Raw genomic sequence first — 16,705 nt, 5'->3', positions numbered from 1 at the left:
AGCTTGTTTGCTCACATCTAGCTCTTCACTGACTCAGGACCCCGATTTAAGGTATCCACAGCTTTTCCAGCAAGGTACAACAAAGGGATATAAAGCTGGGTGTCATCTGAATACTGGATGATCTACCCCAATTTCAGGTAGATATTAAACAGCATGGGAGAGAGAATAAAATCCTGTGAAACACCATAAACCAGTATTTCTCAGACTGTGGGATGGGAGCCACAAGGTGGGTCACAAGCCAATTTCTGGTTGGTCCCCATTCATTTCAATATTTTATTTTTAATATATTATACTTGATGATACCATGGTATGTGAGTGTATTTGGGGAAATGTTACAAACCTGTACTTTTAACAAGCTACTATGTATATTCTTTTAACACCAATAGTCAATGGGACTTGCTCCTGGGTAAGTGTGAGTAGGATTGAAACCTAGGAATGTTAAAAATTTTCCTGTTTGATGATGTCACTTCCAGTCATGACATCACTTCCAGTGGGCCCTGACAGATTCTCATTCTAAAAAAAGTGGGTCCCAGTGCTAAATGTATGAGAACCACTGCCATAAACCAAAGGCAAATGCTTATGGCATTTGAGCAGGTGTCCCCCACGTCAACTTCTGAACATGCCATCTAGGAAGGATCAGAGTCACTATGAACCAGTGTCCATGAAATCCATCCCAGCCAGATGACTCTGACGCTTGATTGTATCAACAGCCACTGAGAATTCTAGCATAATCAACAAGGATGCACAGAATCAACAAGGAAGGGTATAATTCCTGGTGTCCATCATCCACCAGAGAACCTAAGGCAGTGGTTCTCAAACTGGGGTGTTGCGATGCCCCAGCCAGAGATCCCTGGCCTCTGCCCTCTTAAGGGGCAGGGGGAGGGCAGCAATGTGACCCACTGGATCGTGCCACTTTGGAGGGGCGCAGGGGCTTGCAGTCACTTACCAGAGCCTGCAACAGCCTCCTGGGCTGCCTTCCTAACATGCAGAGACCCTCAAAATCACAATTGCAACCACTTCCGGTTTATCAATTGCGAAACCGGAAGTGGTTGCAGCCACAATTTTGAGGTCTTTGCAGCATGGGGAGCCCTACAGAGGCTGACACAGGGGTTCCCTGCACCCCTGGGAGGTTGCTGCAGGCTCTGATAAGTGGCAGCAAGCCCCTATGCTCCTCCAAAGCAGTGCAATCCAGGGGGTCGCATCGCTGCCTTCTCCTGTCCCTGCACACACTTATGTGGCTCAAACTTGCCCAAGGGCACAATCCTATTCAATTTTCCAGTTCCAATGCAGCTATGCCAATGGGCCATGTTCTGCATCCTGGGAGGAGGGAGGAGTCATGGAGGCCTCCTCTAGGTAAGGGAAGGTTTGTTCTCTTCCTTTCTCGTACATTGAAGCTGCATTGTGGCTGCATCAGCACTGGAAAGCTGGATAGGATTTGGTCCTAAAGTTAGCTGTTTCAGTCCCAAAATCAGGTCAAAATTAGAACTAAAATAAGTCATGATAATCAAACAGATTGTATATGATATGAGGGAGAAAACTATCCCACCCACTGAAGCATCAAGAGAAGAATTTGTTAGTCCTGATTAGGAAGATCAGGCAAGTACAGGACGGTGGAAAAGAAGAATTACTGAAAGCAACCCCTGACATTTCCTGCAGTTTATCCCCTGAATAAATAAAAAGCCCATGTTTTGTTGCATGTAATTTGAATATTAAATTACTGATTGCATATGTCTATATTCAGTTACACACTCAAGTTGGAGATGAAAATTTGCATTGCAATTATAAAAATCTGGGCTATGATTTTTTTAATAGTTTAAAGTAACCAAAGCTAAATATTAGTTAAGAAGAGATTATATACCTTTAATGGGATTCTTAAAACTGTTCTGTACCTTAGGCCTTTGAGGAATGCAGAATTAATTTTTCTGTTGGGGGTTTGTTTTGTTTTGTACCTCATGGGTTATGAAACATCTGCTGATTGAGATCCTAGATGAGCCCCTTTCCTACCCTCTTCAGTTGTTCCCAGGCTGTCTTTACCACAAAGGGGCTAGCCATGGTCATGGCAGAAGCCCTTTGCACATCACAAATAAAGAGTGGTGTGGTGCAGGAAGCACTGACCCGGCTTCTACAGGTACACAGACCTTAGGAACATGCAGTACAGCAGTGGAGTGTTCGCTGTTAAGACCATCCAACTCAGAGCTGCAGCACAGCATGGGTGCATGTTGGTGCAAAGTTGATGTGCAACTTGAGGGAAAGCAGTGAAGAATGCACAGTAGAACTTCTCAAGTGTGATGATGGGTTGAAAGCGATGGATGCTTGTGTTTTTATCCCTGCACTGCCTGTTGTAAAATAATAATGCTAATAGGGCTGGAAGAACCTTATACACTTGGAGGCAAAGACAGGTGATGGGTGGGAAAGAATTTGCTAAGCTTCCTACTATCTATTATGCCTCTAAGGACTGTCCATTAATAATATTCATATACTGTGTATCAGTATTTCCAAGCAATATGGGCCAGCCGCCTGTTAGAACTTTGAAACTAAATTCTTTTTTTCCTGTTCTTTTATTTCGTTCTTTCTCTCGCTCTTCTTTTAAACACATGGACCTTTTCAATTTAATCCATTAGCAAGTTGGCAAAATAAGGTAATTGTCCAACAGAGGAAGGGAGAGAAATCTATTAACATTTGCTGCAAATCCGAGTTGTACAGGCAGCACTTAATTAATGGAACAGATTTCTCACTATGTATTCAAGCTTACATAGTCATTGTTCAAAAGAGATTAGACCCTTAATGTAAGTAAGTTAAACTAGACCTCCATCTCAAAATATCCGTCATTTCAACTATTAAGGGGCTGATGTCTTCTTCAGTGAAAGATATATTTTCCTTCATTTCCTTGGTCTCATAAAATGTAAAGTATGCATTGTGTGTAATGTGAGAAATCCAGCCAGGTAGATGAAACCTAGATTGTGCCTACCGCCTGTCTGCTTGTACTTTCCTTCTTTGTGCTGCTTGGTGTCACAGAGCCTCTTCAGCCCATAGACCTCCTGGCACCAGCGTGAAAAAAAACCACCACATGCTATTTGTCAGGTTATGATGCCAGCAGCCATCTAATCTATTTGCAGAATAACGGCCTTGGAATCTGATTAAGCAATTTAGATACCTAGCAGTAATACCTGAGCTGCTTTTGGCTGGCAGCCTGTGATTTCACTTGCAGGAGCTACCATTTTTCTTCTACCTCCTCTGCTGCAAAATGCCCTGGAGATAATTCCATATAGAGACTTGCAAATGAAGCTCTCTCTCGCCTAGATCTCTGTCTCTCCTTTTTCTCTGACTAAAGTGTGAAGCAAATTGCTCCTTTTTGATGCTTCATTTACTACCCTTTTGTGCTCTTCTGCTTTATTCCCTTTCTGCCCACATGAAGCAAGGTTGACTGGATGTTTATATCTTTATCACTTCTCTATTTCACAAATTAGGGCAGCTCTACACCCTTCACAGTAAATAAAATTGTTCTGATAAACACTGCTGTAAGTGTCCGTGTCTCTTGGAAATCTGGTTCAACTGAAATTCCCAGATACAAATACATGGAAGTAAGACATCTGTGCTTGTTGTGGAATTGTGTAGGGTGAAATCTACTTGAAGTACTTCCTAAGGAAACCAAATTTAAATTAGCATGGGTTTTACAAGAGCACTTTAACTGAGGTGTTTTCTTTACAAAGCAAGGAAACATGAGGAATTGATCCATCTAATTACAACTAAACTCACTCATAGGTAACACAATGCCACAGTGAGGGCTAGCATCTTTTTTATCTTTCTCTGCCAGACACATAGGTGTTTCAGTTACTACAGAACATGGAGAAGCCTTTGGATGCTCTTAGTATCTATGCACAGTTGCAAAGCCTCGAAAAGGTGTTTTGCTCATGGGCCACATTTAGTATGGGAGATATCCTAGGGAAAGGGAAGTTAATGTCGGCTTTCCAAAAGGGTGTTTTATAAAAAGGTTGCCACTACTTTTTTTTATGTTTGCTGGCAGAATGTACACTGTAGGTCAAATAGTATTTCCATTTGCACACTATGATATGTGAGTATTCCAGCCACTTGGTTACTTTGCTCCTCTTGTTTTATTGCAAGGTGAAGGGGGGAACTTTCGCAGTATAGCAGTGCGTTTGAGAATACTACAAAATTATGGGAGTGCTTTTTCATCCATGGGCAAAAGGCCATTTTATGTATTAATAATAGCATTCGTATTGCGTTTTTAAATGGTCAAAACACTTCACGTGTATGAATTGACAAACATGTATCATGCATGTATGGTTCTGAGGGAATTGTGAATGGCTTCATTGCTCCACTGAGCTTACAGCTTGTGACAAACCAGAGCTTATCACGTTGTATTATGTTAAATACTGTCCTAAGATAGTGTTTCTCTATCAGTGGTATTCAAGGTGGTGTTCAGGGGTACACGTGGCACCCCTGGACAGCAGCTGCCTGGCAGTGAGACCATAAAGTGACACACAGCAGCAGGAGGCTTGGCAGGCAGACCTCCAGCACGTGGTTTTTGCACGCTTGAGAAAGCCTTCCAGCCTGCCCTGAGCCTGTTATCAGTGTTTGCTGTGTTGTGCCTGGCCTCCCAACCCAAAAGTAACTGGCGTTGACGTCATCACCAGTTACTTCTGATAGGAGGACCATGCAAAATGGTATGACGGGGGACAACACCACCCTAAGATAATCCAGTTAGTAAAGGTAAAGGTAAAGTTCCTCTTTTTAAAACCTTTTCCAAGTTACAACATTTCAAAGTTTTCTAGAATAATATGTGTTATTTGGACCTCTTCATACAGAAAATCTGAATGCTAGAAACACATTTGCAAGTGTATTTATAATAATACAGGGACCGCCAAACCCTGACCCATGGGCTGCATCTGGCATGTATATATTATCTCTCTGGGAACGCAGCCCTCCATTTTCACGGCTGATAGTCTCCAAAACTCATGTTGTGCAGCCCACTAGGAAATAGGGGCTCAGATGATCAGCTGAGAAAGCAGAGGGCTGCAGTGCGGAATGGAAAGCTTTCACCACCACTGTGCCATACCCAGACAACTCAGTGGGCCACGGTTTGGAGAACACTGTAATAAAGGGCTACTTGAGGTGATTAGGGTGTTGGTTGGATGCAGCTCCACATTGAGGGCATACTTGATGGCAAATTCAACTTTGCCCTGCATACTTCACACATAAGACTGTTATAAGTTCTGCTCAGCAGGGAGCTGCAGCCAGACAAGTATACCTACATAACTCCTCTTTTTCACATTTTAAGTGCAGGTGTGCACCTATATCCATGGGGGATCCGTTCCGTGGACACCCCTGTGTGAATACGGAATCCACTGAAACAGGGAATCTTGTCTCCACAGCCCCCTCATGCCCATTAATTTAAATGTTTACTGGACCAAAAATGTTCTTGCTTTACAGATAGCTATCAGCATACAAGCTTATAGCAACATGCAGGCTGCCTCTTTGCAGCCTGAATGCTTGTAAAAACTAGATTAACAGGAAGCAGTCAACTTCCACTTCCTGTTAACCTCAATCTAGTTTTTTCAAGTGTTCAGGCTGCCAGGAGGCAGCCTACTCATCCCTACAAGCTTGTATGCTGATAGCTACCTGTAAAGTAAGAACATTTTCAGTTCAATAAGCTTTTAAATAACTTTAATGGGTGTGGGGGGGACAGATCCGCAAATAATTAAAACTACGGATACTAGATCTGTGGATACTGGAGTCCACCTGTATAAACATTTATTGCAGTTAATAACAGCATTTTTATTCTATCCTTCCTTAAAGAGGAGCCTTTAGATGTAAAAATGCAGTGTGCAAAGTGGCTCTTGTTCTTGACAAAATATATCATCTTATATATAACTAACAAGTGTTTCAGAGGTCATAAGTTAGCACCAACAGGATGGAGGTTGCCCTCACACAATCATGTTTCACAGGTCAGATCATTCATCAAACAGTTCTGTGGCATGTATGAAAAAGGGTCACAAGCACTGTAGAGAGAAAATTTAACAGACTCCTGGCCTTGTTACAGAGGTACTCTCTTCATTTAGGCAATTCCTGCATGCTGCACCTACTACATAGTGGATACACCCGTCTAACAAGGCTAAAAAAAAAAAAAAAAGATTTCCGGTGCTGAATCGCCACAATCAGCTGTGAATGGCCATTTAGTGTGTCTGCAGTGGAACAGATCACCTGTGCTTGTAGACGTCCTGTCTCCAGTAAATCATAAGCATCTCAATCTTTTTGTCGGACCACGATATGAGAATCTGTCTCTGAATTTCAGTATGAGGGAGAGAAGCTGATTAAGTGTTTCAGATAAGGTTATGTGACACCACAGGTTAGAAATACCTGAGCTGAAATTGGCTCATTGCCCAAGAACTACGTTTTTGGAATATTCAGCTAGGTGGCACTGAATCTGCTTTTAAGGAGATCTCTGTTATCCACCTGAGGAAATAAAAGGCCTCAAGAGCAGTCTCTGGACAGCAATTATTCCCCTGTGCTTCGCTGCTTTCTGCTGAACTGTCTATATTTCAAAGTTTCCAGTGTAACGAGTTCTTATTTTAAGAAGAAAAGGGCATGTTTGTCACCTATGACTTGAATATGTCATTTTCATCAGCAAAACATTAAAAATTTCAGAATGCATTCTCCCCATTTTCATCCTATGGGGTATAAAAATGGCAGGTATAATATTAACTCATCATGTGTTTCATAAAAAAATTCTGGATATGTAGCAAGACACTTAAGGCTGCAGTATTCAGAATCACAGAAATAAATTGTCCATTTCTATTATCATCCCTTCAATGTGGTCATGAACAAATGGTATCAATGGTATGTTCCTGCTGACTTATGGGTACCCGTGCTAACCTGTACCTTGTTTCCATTTCCTTGTAGTAAAATGGAAACAGATCTCCTGTTTCCTGGAAAGATTAATGCTAGAGTTTCAAACACTGCAGCTTAGGATAGATTTTCTCAGATTTATCCCAATACATCAGATTTATCAAGAGAAGAAAAGTTTTAGGTTTTCCCAATAAGTGAGAGGGCAGTAGGAAGTGGTACACACGAGACTATTAAGAATAGCCATATACGTATATATGTCCATCCAGGAATAACTGTCCTCTCTTCTAATGCTGCACTGGCTGTCTCTAATAAGAATTGAAATCACCACACTCCCCTAAAACATGCAGTGAATTAATGGAAAAATAAAATATTCTTGACATTCTGATATTGTTTACTAACTTCTAAATAGTTGGTTCTAAAACACATTAAGGGTCCAATCCTACTGCCAGGCAGTGCCAGTCTCCCATGTGCTGCCCTGTCAACAGCTGTTGCAAACCTCCCAGACCTTGGAGCCTTACACAGGTCTCCTCAGTTCTGCACCAGGTAACTAGATGGTGCAGATCCGAGTAGACCCATAGGGGCTGCTGGGGCCCAACAGGGGATAAGGGAACAGATGTCTTCTAACCCCAAGGAGAACTCCAGCTACCTGCTTGGCCCAACGGGATAGAGCGGCAGCCGTTTTGGGGCTGCTGTACTGTGGAGCAGTGGCCAGCATAGGGTTGGGCTCTTTTAGTGACAATTCGCTGACAGTAACATGAAGACTAGAACACTGTCCATGCACCTGACCATACTTATGGATGCCATGCACAAACTTTGCCTTTAGGGGAAATTTGTATCTCCTGGAAGCCAGTGACCCACAAGTCTTTAGAATGTTTTAGAACAGTGGTTCTCAAATGTTTAGCATCAGGACCCACTTTTTAGAATGAGGATCTGACAGGACCCACTGGAAGTGATTTCTTGACCAGAAATGACATCATCAAGCAGGAAAATTTTTAACAATCCTAGACTGCAGTCCTACCCACAGTTACCCAGGAGTGACTCTTATTGTTAAAAGCATATACATAGTAGCCTGTTAAAAGTACAGATCTATAACACTTGCACAAATGCAGTCACATACCAGTCTAATATATTAAAAATAAAATATTGAAATGAATGGGGACCCACCTGAAATTGGTTCACGACCCACCTAGTGGGTCCTGATGCACAGTTTGAGAAACACTGTTTTAGAATACTTTAGATTTGCCTGAAAGCAAATGAAGACTATGGTTTACTAATTAGCAATTTATCATAGTGTATGTAACCATTTGGTGTGCCACTTGTGTACTGTTCTATAAAATGATGAAGAGAATATTATCCTGTAACTGATAAGAAAGAAGCAGGAAGTGAAGAAATAATAAAATTCTATCAATTTTTAAAATCTCATTTGTTTTAAAGTCCTTATCGGTTTGTCTTCTGAGCATTAGGAGATCTGGGTCCAGGAGAAAAAGACTAGGTTTCACAGTCAGCCCGCTAAGGTGGTAAATCTGTGTCTGGACTGCAGGTGAGGGTTTATATGATGAACTGCATTCCCATAGCGCACTCTGAAAACTATCAAGGTAAAGCCTAGGCTAGCATTCTTCTCCTTAACGTCTACCTTTCTTGGGTGCAGATATTTGGGGAGGAAGGAGCATGGAACTGCTTTGATCTTCCCCACCTGTATGAAATGGTTTTTTGGACAGTTTGGATGTAGGTTTACCACCTTATACTGTTTGTGCAAACTAGACCTTTGAGTGGTAAATAGGGAATCGCAAGGAGGCTAGAGTGTATGAGTCTGCATGTGTAATGTAGCCAACCTGTTTTCAGGAAGTTTACTTATTTATCTTAGTCAATGAAGATTTGGAAAGAGGTGGTGGAATTACCAATTTTCCTAGATTTTCTGGACTGCTGTTCTCACTTTGGAAACCTGCAGGGATGAGCTCACATTCAGGCTACTTTTAGATTGACACTAATAATTTTGAAATGTTTGCCCAGAGGTTTTTCCTTTTTAATACATGTCTTTATTCTTTTCAGATGGGGTCAGGCCAGAAACAAAGGCACTTCTGACTGCAATGTCCAAGAAGAAGCCCAAGGCAGGGAAGGGGGATACAGCAAAAGAGGATGAAAGCAACAAGGTTGACTCAACCCAGCCTGTTCATATCACTCTTCTCTTCAAAAGATATGTCTTTGATGCACAGAAGAAAATGATTCAGTCTTGAGAAACATCTGATGTGTCCTTTTAAAGGCTGAACACCAAAATGACTTCCATCAGAATGTATTAGTTGTTAGAATTGCTTAGTCTTGAAAGATCTTTCTCTTGGTAATATGCAAGGCAATCCCCATGGATTGAAGAATGAAACTCTTACCATTCTTGTCGGCCTCAGCTAGTCTGCAGAGGCTGTATATATTTCTGGTCTTGCTGATCCAGTCTGCAGGTAGATGTCACCTGTTTAAAGTTGTTTGATTTCTTTCCACAGCTAAAGCAAATGCATTTATAGTATATACTTTCTTTTTAATTTGAATTTTCTCATGCTTTGTGATAGTCAGAAAATCAAACTATAAGTGAAATTTTACCACTTTGACTTGAAAGGAAGGCAAAATGTATTCACTGTGCATGGTGAAACTAAATTAGGTGTTTATATACTTTTATGTTTGATAATCCAAATGTGCTATTAGTAAGGGAAGGATTATTTTGCAAATGAGGTTTGTATCTTGAGCACCATTTATAACTGGCTTCAGTGTCTGAACATTCTCAAGGATGTTCATAATTCCATGATATATGTTGCTAACCTTTGCTGTTTCAAGGGTTCAGAACTTCTTTTGTATAATCTTTTTGCACAAGCTTTCTGAATCTTCTGGCTAATGTTTTTCAGTAGGAATACTGCAAAAATAAGCTATCCAGAATTAAGAAGTCCTGCTGAAGAAAAATGCTGCTCACAATCTCTGAAACCATCTTAATTGTTGTTGCCAAATTGTCATGAGAACTAAGCAAAGATTGCTTCACTTTTGTTTAAATATAAAGACAATTCTTTGAATTTGTAAGCCTTTTATTTATCTGTTTGGTTCCACATCCTTCTCCTATGCAGAAAAATCCACTCGTCCTCCAGCAAATCCAGAAATGAGAGTGGTAGAGCTAAGGCTATGGAGCATTGATAAACTTGCTAGGCTTTGACTCTCCATATATCAGGGGTGACCAAACTTGCTTAATGTAAGAGACGCATATGATAAACTTCAGATGTTTGATAGCCAAAAGAGATGTGTTTGAGAGCCACAATATTTAAGAAGCATTTAAATTCTTAAACATATTTGCTTTATGTGGTATCCTTTGGCAGCACAGTACAGTGGTTACGGTCTGCTATATAAGGAACAGCAAACTAAAAAGATAGCCCTGAGGACATTTCCTACAGAGCAGATTTGCAACATGCTCATTTTGGTGCCTAACCTAGTTTGGACAGTGCTTCTTTAAATCAAAACAGAGAAAAGTGCTGTGTGGAGTGATCTCAAGCTATTTCTGCTGAGTGAGTGAGTCCCAGCCAAAGCTTTCACACATCTTTTAGGATTACGGGGTATACTTTCAGCATAATCCACGAGGAATTAGACAGGTGAATTCAGTTATTACTTAGTATGACTGGTGCTACCAGACCCACTGAAAAAAAAATGTTATCTTTGTTGAGGAAAAATTGCACTTCCTTTTCTTGCCTGAGCCCTTCATAGCAATATTTTCTCTATGCTGCGGAGAGAGGCCTTTGTATGAGAACCTACCCAAGAGGTTATGTGGTCAGTGTAGCATCTTTTGAAGCTTCTAGACCCAGTTTTTTTCCGTTTATGCTTTCTGGCACACTTTATTCATTAATCCTAATTTAGGATTTATATGCTGCATTTTGCTTCTGTGTTATATGCACTTGGTGTATATTAGCTTAGTAATTCTTGCAAATAAATTTGTAAAGGTAGGCCAGTATTGTAAATCTGCATGTTACAGAAGAAGAGCTGAGGTGATAATGGGTCTGCTCAGGGTCACCCAGGGTGCTCGTGGCTGAGCCAAAGCTGAACTTCAGGCTTTCAAATCATGCTCATAATCAGTGCAGCACACCGGCTCTCAACACAAGAAGTCTACTTGGCTCTCAGTTTCCATTCAATCTACTCTTCCACTCCAATTCCTTATTCAAAGCCAGCAGATAGACCACCAAAGAAATAGGAAGCTTGCAAAATCCTGCAATTTCTCCAATAAATTTAATGGATACAGATTTGTCAGACCTTTTCCCTCATAGTATCTCCTCTCTTCAAGTGCTTTAAAATGGACAGGTGTCAAGATCATCACTTAAAGTAGGGGTCCCCATACTTTCAGCTCCAGGACCACATCATTTAGGCCCATATCCTAACCAGCTTTCCAGCACTGACACAGCTGTGCCAATGGGGCATGTGTTGCATCCTGCAGTTGAGTGGCAGTCACAGAGGCCTCCTCAAGGTAACTTCCTAACCAGGTCTACTCAGAAGTAAGCCCTATTTTGTTCAATGGAGCTTACTCTCAGGAAAGTGTGGTTAGGATTGGAGCCTGAATGTTTGTTCCCTTACTTCGGAGCTGCATTGCTCTTGAGTGCTGGAAAGTTGGTTAGGATTGCAGCATCGGTCATGTTCTTCTGTCAATTGGAGCAGGTCAATTATAGAAAATTGCATACTGTATACATTTTGTACATGACTCTAAGAACTTGTACTCTAGCAGAAAAATATGAGCAAAGCTGGCAACTGCAGGACTGCTTGCTATTTCTTGCTTTCTCAGCAAGAGCAACTCAGCCTAGGGATCACTTCATCCAGCGGAAGAAGGTACGTGGTGGGGGAAGAAGACAAAGGAGTAGAGGCTGCCATGTGATTATAATGCTACTAGGCTCAGCGAACTGGTCAAAATGTATTGGGCAGAGTGTGGCCTGTGGCCATTAATTGGGAACCCCTGACGTTAGGCAGTATGAGCTCTCCATGACCCTGCCTAGGAACTGATTGAACCTACATGAATTCCTGAAACTTTCCACCATTGTCAATGCATCACTGGCATCCACTGTCCACTGAATATATTAGTGAAACTGAAGGAGAAGATTCCCTAATTTTTCACAATGTGATCCACTTTCATGGCAAGGTTTTGCATAAGAGACTGGATTTTATGACACAGCTGAAGTATAAAATGCCAAGGATCAAAGACCAGGACCTATCAAGAAAATTGATCTGTTCTGATTCCCATCCATTTCAATTAAAGCATAGACTTTTAAAAGTACTGTATTTATGGGTAAAAATTTTACATTGTTTTCAAGTTTTCTTTTTATGCATTTGGGCGATTTCCCAGAATTGGACCATTTTCAAAGTTGTGGGATAATACATTCTGCTTTGATGCAGATGATGTGTGATAATATGTTGAATGTTCCTTCTGAGTCAGAAATACCCTGTTTTTGAAAATTTGAACTGGTGCTCAGTTGTAACAAAGCATGTGGATCATTTGTTTAACTGTGCATGTTAACACTTTCTGCAATAGTTGGTCCAGATTTGCTTCTTGCCATTCTATAGTTATAGTGCTTCAACATAATTTTGTACAAAAGCTACTGCATAAAGGAAGATGCAAATCTCACTTGGATGATTACGCCATTACAAGCATTCATTCTCTCTCTCTCTCTCTCTCTCTCACACACACACACACACACACACAGAGAGAGAGAGAGAGAGAGAGAGAGAGATTAGGGCTTGAAGCATTTCCCCTTCTTCTATGTGTTGGAGCTGACTGTTTGCTCAATGGTACAATGAGGTACAATCTGAACATGCTTAGAGGCACTTCTTTACTACTGCAGTCCTGGTTTTAAACTGCTTCTCAAAGGGCCGAATTCCATAGCCCCTATGTTGACCTCTGTGTGTGTGTGTGGGGGGGGGGAGAGAATAATCTGCAGTAGAGACTAGTTCAACTCCCAATAACTCACTTTGTATGAAAAATACCCTTTTGCTTTCAGATTCTGTTTTAAATCCTCTCACTGAAGGCTATTCTGTACTTTTACTTTGCGTACCATGGGAAGCTCAGTACTAATAAACGACAGAAAACTAAGAACTTTTCCCCCCTCCCCTTCCAGTTAATTCTGAAAAGAAAACAGAAGTGCACCCAGGAACTTTGATTATAATGTACTATTACCACCGATCTCTGGCTACTGTCCTGAGGCTGTTGGATACACATTCAGAAAACGAGTGAAATGGTGGAACCAAATGATTACAGGAAAATCAAAGCTTTTAAAGACATTTGTAGGATGAACAGATGTTCAAACGTTCTTTTATTTGGGCTCCAGACAGACGCAGCCGAGATTTTGCTTTCATCCTGGTAATCGGTGCATTATGGTGTAATTTGTAAAAATGGCATTAAAAATATTAACAGGGTCATATTGTGATCTACTGACTCTGTATCATTAAGCCGTGAAGCTCAAGAATGGCAGCAGGGAAAAGGAATTAAATGTTGTGGAACATGTTGTACTGCTAGCATATGTTGCAAGAGACAATGCCCCATAATTGTTGCAAAAGTGAAAGGTTAGAAAGAGGTTGAGAAAAATCAGAAAATGCCAGCTTCATTCTGCTGTGCAAGGCTTCATACACCCAAGCATGAGTTGGAATAGGAAGGGGAGAATAAGCTATATAAATGGTTCTCAAGAGAGAACAGCTTTTCAACAGATTCTCTCCTTCCCTGGAGTATATTTCAGTTAATTCAGGGTTTGATCCCAGGGAGCTGAAGTGTGGTCTGAACATGATGTAAATGATTCTTATTCATTTTACGTATAAGTTGCTTTTTTCTATTTGCATCACTCAAGTGACTCACAATAAAACTAAACAGGGTAATGACGCTTCTTATTTTGTCACTGCTAAATCAATTAAGCACTGGGATTGAAATTGAATTTAAGTCCTGCTCAACTGTGGCAATATATGTCAAGTAGCATAAGTATAAAATTAGAATTCAATAGCCTTTTCCAAGTACAGGATACTCAACTTGGTCAGTTCCCCCCCCCCCTTCACTTCCTGCCTATGATATCAGTTTAGTTAATACTTTTATTTTTTGAAGTCAGCCACACTTTCTTCCTCTTTCTTCTCTCAAACCTTTGGGAACCTTTGGAAAATACTAACTACTCCTAAATGCATTTCCCTGCAGATGTATAAGTTTTACTAAACAGCTTGCATTCTGTGAGCACAATCACATTCCTGGCTACTGCTCAGATCCCACCTCCCACAATCTGAGCTTAGTTCAAATGGTCGGGAGCGTCCAGGTTTCAGAAATAGCTTCTCTCTGAATGTGAGATGGAAGGGGGTGGCAGCAGGATACCGGCCTCTTGTTGTCTTGTATGCTCCCAGAGTTATCTGATGGGCTACTGTGAGATATAGGAAGCTGGCCCAGATGTGCACTTCGCTTGATCCAGCAGGGCTCTTCTTACATTAGGGCTGCAATCATAATCTCATTTTCCTGGGAGTAAGTTCCAGTGAACACAATAGGACTTAATTCTGAGTAGACCTGGTTAGGATTGTGCTGTAAGACTCCCATTCAGTTGGGCTGTTTGAGTACAGAATTAAGGCACTTTGAGACATGGCATCCACAGTACTTTGAGCTGTGCCCAGACCATTCTGGGGCCACTGAACCAAGTTGGACTTACCTCTGAGTAAACGTGCATAGGATTGTGCTGTTGGCCTTGTCAAGATCTCCACAGACCCCCAATTTAGGATGACAATGTTTTGTTTTGGTGGTAGGTCTTGTAGGTCCTGAATGTGAAGCATAGTTAATATTTGTCTAATTAGATCAGAAGCCACATCCTGGGGATTAGACTGTGTAATGCACCTATCCATCTCTGAGGGAAATGGATCCCACATCATGTCAATATTCCTCTATTTGGTTCCCTCTTTATCTCTCGCAATACAATTAGAAAACAGCGAAAAGTTTATTTTAACAGAATGAGAAAATAATCGAGCTCCCTAGGTAATAATAATTCAAAGCTCTGGAAAGTTTAGTTGTATTCCATCCCCAAAAAGAGAGATCTGTTCTATTGGCTTAAAATGCCTGTGAATGCAAGGCAGAATTAATGTTTCAAATCACAAAGAAATGAATGGCAATTGTTCTTTCTGGTAAGTGTAGGAACATAGGAAGCTACCTTACAGAGAGTCAGATCCTTGGTCCTAGTAGTTGGCAGCCTTCAGTCTCGGTATGGTATCACGCTCTGAATGGTGGTTCTGGAACAGCGTCTAGTGTGGCTGAAGAGGCCAATTTGGGAGTGACAATCCCTTCCACACTAGGAGCAAATGTAGTCTGCCCCTGGTCTGTCACCCTGGCTATGGGCCTTCCTTCTTTGCCTCTTTGCCTCGGTCTGTTGGCCAAGTGTCTCTTCAGATTGGGAGAGGCCATGCTGCACAGCCTGCCTCCAAGCGGGCCGCTCAGAGGCCAGGGTTTCCCACCTGTTGAGGTCCACTCCTAAGGCCTTCAGATCCCTCTTGCAGATGTCCTTGTATTGCAGCTGTGGTCTACCTGTAGGGCACTTTCCTTGCACGAGTTCTCCATAGAGGAGATCCTTTGGGATCCGGCCATCATCCATTCTCACGACATGACCGAGCCAACGCAGGCGTCTCTGTTTCAGCAGTGCATGCATGCTAGGGATTCCAGCTCATTCCAGGACTGTGTTGTTTGGAACTTTGTCCTGCCAGGTGATGCCGAGAATGCATCGGAGGCAGCGCAGTGGAAAGTGTTCAGTTTCCTCTCCTGTTGTGAGCGAAGAGTCCATGACTCGCTGTAGTACAGAAGTGTACTCAGGACGCAAGCTCTGTAGACCTGGATCTTGGTATGTTCCATCAGCTTCTTGTTGGACCAGACTCTCTTTGTGAGTCTGGAAAATGTGGTAGCTGCTTTACCGATGTGTTTGTTTAGCTCGGTATCGAGAGAAAGAGTGTCGGAGATCGTTGAGCCAAGGTACACAAAGTCATGGACAACCTCCAGTTCATGGGCAGAGATTGTAATGCAGGGAGGTGAGTCCACATCCTGAACCATGACCTGTGTTTTCTTCAGGCTGATCGTCAGTCTAAAATCTTGGCAGGTCTTGCTAAAACGATCCATGAGCTGCTGGAGCTCTTTGGCAGAGTGGGTAGTGACAACTGCATCGTTGGCAAAGAGGAAGTCACGCAGCTATTTCAGCTGGACTTTGGACTTTGCTCTCAGTCTGGAGAGGTTGAAGAGCTTTCCATCTGATCTGGTCTGGAGATAGATGCCTTCTGTTGCAGTTCCAAAGGCATGCTTCAGCAGGACAGCGAAGAAAATCCCAAACAAAGTTGGTGCAAGAACACAGCCCTGCTTCACTCCGCTTCGGATGTCAAAGGGGTCTGATGTGGAGCCATAAAAGGCAACAGTGCCCTTCATGTCCTTGTGGAAAGATCTGATGATGCTGAGCAGCCTGGGTGGACATCTGATCTTGGGGAGAATCTTGAAGAGGCCGTCTCTGCTGACCAGGTCGAAAGCCTTCGTGAGATCTATGAAGGCTATAAAGAGTGGCTGTCGTTGTTCCCTGCATTTTTCCTGCAGTTGTCTAAGGGAGAATACCATATCAGTGGTGGACCTGTTGGCTCGGAAACCACACTGCGATTCTGGATAGACGCTCTCTGCAAGTACCTGGAGCCTCTTTAGTGCAACTCGGGCAAACAACTTTCCTACAACGCTAAGGAGAGAGATGCCGTGGTAGTTGTTGCAGTCACCCCTGTCACCTTTGTTCTTGTACAGCATGATGATGTTTGCATCCCTCATGTCTTGAGGTACTCCACCTTCTCTCCAGCAGAGACAGAGGAT

At 42.0% G+C, this 16,705-nt stretch overlaps 1 protein-coding gene across 1 annotated transcript in view; it reads left to right on the top strand.

Moving 5' to 3' along the window:
• EEFSEC (eukaryotic elongation factor, selenocysteine-tRNA specific) overlaps positions 1-9,917 on the top strand; it is a 213,362-nt gene extending 203,445 nt beyond the window's left edge. The window contains exon 7 of the mRNA XM_066616269.1: positions 8,917-9,917. Within this exon, the coding sequence (XP_066472366.1) occupies positions 8,917-9,101 (185 nt within the window). The 3' untranslated portion in view covers positions 9,102-9,917. The remainder of the gene's footprint in view (positions 1-8,916) is intronic.
• The last annotated feature ends 6,788 nt before the right edge of the window (positions 9,918-16,705 follow it).

The sequence above is a fragment of the Tiliqua scincoides genome, chromosome 2 (assembly GCF_035046505.1).
Source record: "Tiliqua scincoides isolate rTilSci1 chromosome 2, rTilSci1.hap2, whole genome shotgun sequence".
Lineage (NCBI taxonomy): Eukaryota > Metazoa > Chordata > Lepidosauria > Squamata > Scincidae > Tiliqua > Tiliqua scincoides.
This window is presented reverse-complemented; position numbering and strand designations above follow the sequence as displayed.